Below are 7899 nucleotides of genomic sequence, written 5' to 3' on the forward strand. Positions count from 1 at the left end.
CTTACCCGCTTTGCAGGTGGAACAATATCCAGTTGCTGCTGGAGCATGTAAGAAATGCCACAGGAGGTGGGATTTAGTCTTGGGTGCACTGGGAGAGAGGACTCCAGAGGGAGATTGCTTCTGTAATGCCACTGCAGTCCCACGACATGTAATGTCTGTCTTGTATTGAAATGTGTCAGTGGTTGGATGGTGGGGATCTGGGTAAGACTGCGGCCGCAGCCTCAAGTTGAATGTTTCTCACAAATGCAAATGAAAACAAGCCTCTGAGGTAAAGTGTCCCCAACAGTGCGCCTGCAGTGCTCACTGCTCTCTGGACTGCTGCAGGGCCTCCAGCCGTGCCGCTTCACGGTTGGCCCACAGGAGCTGGTGAACAAGGTACTCGGTCTCCTGGCCCACCCCTGCCATGCGGAGGTCGAACTCGGTCAGAACCTTGTTACCTGCCAGCCCTTCCAGCATCTGCCTCCCACCATCCTGCAAGTGGGCGAGAAGGGAGGGTTAAAGGAGATCAAACAGGGAAATGCGTTGCTTCCTGCCCTCCTCCCCAGGGCAATCTCAGCTGCAGGCAGTGGGAAGTCAGTGGGAAGATGGTGCCAAAAGGGATGAAGGCCTTCACCCAAGCCCGAAATGTTGCTCACAGGAGAAGTACAGGGAAAGAGTATAACCTTATGCAGCACTCAGTGATATGACATATGCTAATGACTCCCTCTGGGTACAATGTCAGGAGTCCTCAAGCTCAGGCTGGTTAATAGCACGGCTGGTGATGATAACCATGAGAGGAGTCTCTGCTCTCCCCTGTCCCCCAGTTCCCTGCTCACTGCTGGCTGGCGATAAATGGCAGTGTGATTAGTGTGCTGCTCCTCATCTTGGCAGCGCCAAGAGCCGCAGTGCTGGCAGTGTCCTATTTGGATGCCGTTTTCCATTTGGTGAGATGAGGGGAACATCGCACGCAACTGAAATCCAGCCTTCATGGGGCAGAAAATGCAGTGTCTATAGCCTTAGGGAGGCCACTCACTTTGGGGGATTGCTCTCCCTTACCTAAAGCACTGTCTTTAGGGATGTGACAATTTGACTTTTTTCCCCCACCGCTGTTCTTTTTCAGCTAACAAATACACCTCCTGTCCCCATCTCCTTCATGCAGGTGGTCCCTTCATCCCAGCATCCCATCTATTAGACCTTTTGCCAAGTAAGGTGGAACAAAAAGGGAAGGAGTCTCTTTTTAATGGGGTACAGAGGTCAGAATTTGATGCATCTCTAGCAAAAACCCCCATTTCCCCAAAGATAATACCAGCAACCCTTTTGTTGGGCTGCTGTGGAGCTTCACAAATGGGTAACAGGAGAGCTCATCAGAAGGAAAATGCTAAGTATAGACATTATTATTTACTAAGCAAAAATCCTTCTTTCCAACCTTTGCCCCCTTGTATCATTAAACTCAAATGGTTTTCCACATCCAGGATCATAACACTCAGAACTCACAAAAGGTTTTCTGCCATCAAATCCTTTTAAAACCATTGTCAAACACATTGATGCCAATATTCCTGCTAGCAGGGACAGCTGGTCTCGCTGTCTCTTTATTGTGACAGCGGGAAAAACTGAGGCAGTGCAGAAAGTTTAAAAGCCAGCATGATTGCATTTGGCTGTCTAGTTTCAGATTTCTAAAGCTCTTTTTAATCAGCAGAAGAGAAGCAGGCTGGTTTGTGGGCATGTTGCATACGGCAGCTTTTAGGGATGTAGTAAGATTTGTGGATGTTCTTCTGTCTTGAAAATGTAAGCCTGTGTTTTAGGAGCCATTTACAAGCACCCAGACGTGGCACTTTTGACCTACCACAGCATTCCAGAGCTGCAGGGGGAGTTAAAGGAGCTCGACAACCAAGCCAATTTTCTAACAGTCTCCTCTGAGTGCATGATGGACAGGAGAGATTCTGGGAAGGGTGATACTATCTATGTGCTACTGAGTGACAGATGGCACAGCAGATCCAAAGCATGGAGGCTATGCATTAGGCCCTCGTCTCATACCACCTATCATTATTACCTACTCCCACATGTGTGAAGCGGCTGTGATTTTTCGCAGGCATACTCCCTGGTTTTCAGTTTCCTGGGGGAAAATCCTTCTCTGCCCAAAAGCCCAAAGCCTGGAAGCCAAATTCAGCCCTGTGAACAAGCTGACTGAGATAAATGGATGTGTGTGCATGGAAGATATCCTTCTTCCTGCCATCTGCTAGAGTCTCTTATCTGCTCTCAAGTAATTGTTATCGCAGCAAGACTGCAAAGTGAGGGATGCATTTGCCCCTGTGGCTTCAAGGGAGGGCAGGCTGAGCCTCTGCTTTGCAAGGCCACCACACAGGCTCAGAGACTGCAGGGAGAAGGGATTTCTCTTACCAGCCCCAGGTGGTTGCATGAGAAGTTGATGCTCGTCAGGGTGGTGTTCTGAGCCAGGACCTGGGAGAAAAGTGCAGCGGTTGGCTCTGACAGCTTATTGCTTCCCAGGTGGAGTGACTGCAGGGTGGCGTTGGTCAGCAGGGCACGGCCGATGGCCTCACCGCCTTTGTCCTCCACACAGTTGAGGCGCAGATTCAGGGATGTCAGGGTGGAGCTCTCTGCCAGGGCTTGAGCTAGAGCCTGAGCCCCCAGGTCATGGATCTGGTTGTTACACAGGTCGAGGGTTTCTAATTTGCTGTGTTCGATCAACTTGGCAATAGCTCGTGCCCCTTTGTCCCTGATGAGATTGTGGGACAAGTTCAGCTCCACCAGGCAGGGGTGATCCAGCAAGTTATGGACCAGCAGCCTGGTCTTGTCATCATCCACTTTGCTTCGTGTCAGCTTGAAAACCTGTGGGGATAAAGGACAGCAACACTAAAACATTCAGTGCTTTAGATTGAGCTTTGTACAAGACCTCAAAGGAGTTAAGCCTATGGTCCACCAGACAGGATTCATCTCCCTTCGCGACAGAAACCTTTAGCCAGTACGCTCAAGTAATTGCTTTTAGAGTGGCCAGATACTTCCAGCAGCCAGGGTATGCCACTCATGTCCCATGCTTATTCTAGGGAGAAATGCTTCATCTCTTGGTAGTGCCTGTTCCTTTCGTCTGACTCTGTGTGATCTCTAACACAGGGGCCAAAATTAAAACAAGATAAAGCCACCAAAATGCCTGCAGAGAATAACAGCAAAGCTCAACAGTTGAACAGTGTCTGAATGAGCACATGCATCCGTGGTACCCACATCACTCTCCGTGAAGGGCAATAGCCTGCATGGCCAGGGCACTTCACCACAGGAGCAAATATTTCCCAAAGCATGCTAATCCGTGGGGAGAGCACCCAGCCAGCTCGCCCTGGCTGCACTCCGGCCGGCAGTGACTGCTGGTGGCTTGGAGGGGCTGAGTATCTGTGCTGCAGTTGCCACAGAACTGAAGTTGGTGTTACTGCCCAGAAGGAAAACCCCTCATCACCCTAAGGCAAATGTGAGTATTACCCCATGCTGTTCTTAGGCGTCTCTGCTGCTCTGGGGCATGTTGACACGTATTTACTGAGCATAGCTACCAAAAACTCCCTATGAAAAACTCTCTGGGCTTTTTTTCTCCTCCTTCACAGAACTATGTGAGGACTCAAAGCAGGAGTGTTGCTTTCTCTCGTGCTATAGGGAACATGTTTTGTGGGAGTATTTTTCTCACCGACCCTCTGACAACCTGTTCTAACAAGGACATATGCAGAACAAGGTACTCGGCACTAGGCCAGCAAGTTAACATCTCTGCACTCTGCCAGACTGCAACTTGCAAAAGGAAGGGTGCTGCCAGCAAGTAAAAATGGTCCCTGGGTTTCTATCCCCAAGCAATTTGAAGATCGAGCTGAGGGAGGAAGGTTTGGTTTGGGGTGCGTTACTTTCAAGTTCCGGCACATCTTCACGGCGACAGCCAGGTTGCAGCAGTCCTGGTAGGTGAAGTTAAAGAGGTTCCACTCGAAGTTCATGCCACAGTCCTTCACACCGTAAGTGAGATGAAGCTCTTCAAGGTGAGGGAGAGCAGTAACGAGGACTCTCAGGTCGTAGTGGTGCACGGAGGCCTCGCTGAATTCCGTATCACTCTCTGACTTAGAGAGGTCATCCCTCTGCTCATTTTGATCCACCTCCAACGGTGGCAGGAACTGGTCAACCTCCAGTTTCCGCACATAGTCTTTGCAGAATGGGATAAGTTCTAGGACCTGGTTGGGGTCTGTGGTGTTGGGGATGAAACATTTCAGGATGTTCTCCAGGTGACGTTCAAGGAACATCCTTTTCCAGCTGCCTCTGTAGCTGGAGATGTCACACACTTGCCAGCGCTTGGTGCAGCACCTCTTCCAGTAGTCCTCATCGCTTATTAGGTTGGCAGTGATAGCGAGTGGAAGGCTAGTGGGGAGCCTGTCTAGTACTTTCCTTTGGTGTTCAGGCAAAAGACGGTCCAAAACAGGGTTCTCTGTAGGGGATGAATAGAAGGAGAGGTTGGTCGGGCTGTAGGAATGATGGCTGGCACTGTGGTTCTGCCCTCTCCCCACCTGCATGTCCGTGCCCTCCCTTCTGCTGGTACTGGCTCTCTGCCAGCAACTGGTGCGAGGAGCAAAGCTGGCAGGAACCAGTAGGATTCACCTCCTACAGTTCTGTGCAGGATTTCTAACTTTTACAATAAAACATGAGCCCAATGGGGTTTACTCTGTAACACTTGGGAACTGCATCAGAAACTTATCTCCCGGTTTAAATTCAGTTTGAATGCAGTTTATACTCAGAGCAGGATTTCCGCTCCCAAGAGACCTAGTTCAGCCTTACAGCGATGGGAACGCTGGGCTTGCCATTTGCTGAACTTGCTCCTTTTGGTTTCTAAGCATATTGAAGGATGATATTTGAGAACAACTGTGTGCTCCTTATGCAAGTCCTTGTGCCTTTTCATCTTACCTCAGCTGTCTGTCTTACCCCAGCTTGATTCCTGTTTCTTTCCACTGAGATACACTCAGCCTTTAGGCTCGTCTTGTTTAACTAAAAGTTCTCCTTTTCAGGAGCTTTCTCCCCTCAGCCTCTTTCTGAATGCTCACCCTAAGCCTCAGCTGGCTTCTGCCTGGTGGAAGTTTTTTTGTGGTAGAGGAATGCCACAGAAAAGCTGTACGTACTCACACCGCTTGGTGGCATGTACACGGCAGTGCTGAGGAACAGAAGTCATCAGGGGATGATTTCTATTGGCACATGGGAAATCAGATTTTGAGACACAAAGTGGGGTTAGCTTTGTACTTTGTCTCTCTGGCATTTCCTCCAGAAGAAAACCCCATACTTTCACCTCAGCCTCTTCCTGGAGCCCATTCTCCAGTGTGCTACTGCTGGCACTGCAGTGACCTTCTCTGCAAAGTCCCATGACAGAAACAGAGGTGGGAGACTTATGGGCAGAATTGGGCTGGCTTCACTTGGGCTCATTCAGGCCACAGCAGTGGGCAAGATGCAGCCGTACAGGACAGGTACAGGACAGGTAATGGCGTGAGGGACACCAAGCACACTGCTTTCATGTGCAGTGTAGTCCATTTGGCATCAGGCTGACTGACCAGACTGAGGACTGCAATGGTGTCTCAGCTCAGACCCCCAGGTATCATCAGCTCCTGGTGCAAGGCAGCACTGAGCTCTTCTGTACTGCCTTATAGCCCCAGTGTGGACACAGCCTTAGACCTATCTTTGGTCTTTGCTGCCATGTCACCAAGTCAGCCAAAAAGACATACAAGTCCTTCCTTCTTCCCTCTCAGTCAATTCCCAGATAAGACATCCTTTTTCTGTTTTGCCATGTTTCATCAGTCCACGTGCTTCACAAGCACATTCCCTGCCTGAGGATATGACTTGTCACATCATCACCAAAAGCCATGGAGAAGGCCTGAGACTGTGAGTACAATATGTATTCTGAGATGGTAGCTCCTCTGAGCAGGGAGCAATTCTCTATCTCTTTGTACATCACTCAGCACAACGAGGCTCCATCCTCAAGTACTACCATAACACGTGCATGAATCAAGAGAAGGAAACAACCCTGGCCACGGTTGAGGTGAGTCCAGCAGAGCACAGAATGAAGAAGAAATGACAGGACAAGGTTAGGGCAGAGTCACATCCTGGATGGCAGCCCAGAGGACTACAGCCATCCCTGGAGTGTACAAGCATATACTTAGCAACTAAACAGTTTGTTTAACTAGCTGCCCGAGGGGATATTTCTCCCCATCTGTTCCTTTGGCAGGGCTGGGTACCACACATGAGCCGGCAGTGTGCGCTCGCAGCCCAGAAAGCCAACCATATCCTGGGCTGCATCAAAAGGAGCGTGACCAGCAGGTCGAAGAAGGTGATCCTGCCCCTCTACTCTGCTCTTGTGAGACCTCACCTGGAGTACTGTGTGCAGTTCTGGTGTCCTCAACATAAGAAGGACAGGGAACTGTTGGAACAAGTCCAGAGGAGGGCCACGAGGATGATCAGGGGACTGGAGCACCTCCCGTATGAAGACAGGCTGAGGAAGTTGGGGCTGTTCAGCCTGGAGAAGAGAAGGCTGCGTGGGGACCTAATAGCAGCCTTCCAGTATCTGAAGGGGGCCTATAGGGATGCTGGGGAGGGTCTCTTCGTCAGGGACTGTAGTGACAGGACAAGGGGTAACGGGTTAAAACTTAAACAGGGGAAGTTTAGATTGGATATAAGGAGGAAATTCTTTCCTGTTAGGGTGGTGAGGCACTGGAATGGGTTGCCCAGGGAGGTTGTGAGTGCTCCATCCCTGGCAGTGTTCAAGGCCAGGTTGGATGAAGCCTTGTGTGGGATGGTTTAGTGTGAGGTGTCCCTGCCCATGGCAGGGGGGTTGGAACTAGATGATCTTGAGGTCCTTTCCAACCCTAACTATTCTATGATTCTATGGTTCTATTCTCTTCCCTTCAGATGCATCTGCCTGCCTTGTTGACCCTCTGCTCCCCAGGACTGATGCTCTCTCTCTCTGTGTCCCAGAGGAAACATGCTCCCACTTACTTTCGAAATTGTGAACGATGTGCTGGAGGCAGAGCTCGGTGAGGCAGGGGACAGTGGCGAGGGACCACGCGGGATCCTCGATGAGGCGGTGTGCACAGTGCGAGTCAGCAGCGAGGCTGGCCTTCAATGAATGCTGCGAGGGAACCGCTGGGCTCCTGTCACCAGCCACTGGCTGCTGCATCCTGCTCAGGACCCACTTCTTCAGGAGAAGCAAAAGGAAAATTGCTTGAGAGTCACTGCCACATTTTCCAGCTGCAACAGAAAAAGGCAACTTTAGAAAGAAGCCAGTGATGAGAATGGGCTGCTCACACTGCTCCCCTGTAATACGCTTGGCTCCTGCCCTTTACTTGCTTCCTCTGCTTGCACTGGAATCACTGCAGCAAAACGATTTTTCAGCCTTGTCTTTACACACTGCCCTGCATAGAAAGGCCTCTAGGTACCATATGTAATAAGCAGATAATAATGTGGTGTTAATTCTGAGTGCTGCTGAAGAGGATGGGCAGGGATTGATTGTTTACTGTCTTTTCCAGTAAAAGAAATAGGTGAAGAGAGCAAGAGCTGGGTTTTAAGAAAAGGAAAATCATGGTTCTTCACACAGCCTGCAGTTGAACTGGGAAATTCCTTGCCATGGGAAGCTGTGGAGGCTGAGAGTCTGTGCAGGTTCCAGGATGAGTCCATGGAAGAGGAACTCCTTGTGACTGACTCAATGCACAGAAACAACATCTGGCTCAGTATGAGTTGAACATGGATGGAGGGAGAAAGAGTGCTTCTGTTTCTAGCCACTGTCAGAGATGGAATACTGGGCCAGACTCCTCCCTGGCTTGATCCAGTATGCCTGTTCTTATGATTCTTTAAAGACTGATGCTTTACAGATGAATGCACTATAACTGTATTATTTTTTCCGCATTTCCC

General features: G+C 50.0%; 1 protein-coding gene across 1 annotated transcript; it reads right to left on the reverse strand.

Annotated features, from left to right (window-relative positions):
• Window positions 1–166: 166 nt before the first annotated feature.
• Window positions 167–7183, reverse strand: TCTE1 (t-complex-associated-testis-expressed 1). Its single transcript, XM_065679048.1, has 4 exons — window positions 6988–7183; window positions 3873–4441; window positions 2377–2826; window positions 167–471 (listed from the first exon to the last, which is right to left on the reverse strand). Exons 1-4 carry the CDS (start codon window positions 7166–7168, stop codon window positions 301–303), a joined length of 1371 nt encoding a protein of 456 aa, XP_065535120.1. The 5' UTR covers window positions 7169–7183; the 3' UTR covers window positions 167–300.
• Window positions 7184–7899: the final 716 nt, after the last annotated feature.

This window comes from Lathamus discolor, chromosome 5 (assembly GCF_037157495.1).
Source record: "Lathamus discolor isolate bLatDis1 chromosome 5, bLatDis1.hap1, whole genome shotgun sequence".
Taxonomy (NCBI): Eukaryota; Metazoa; Chordata; class Aves; order Psittaciformes; family Psittacidae; genus Lathamus; species Lathamus discolor.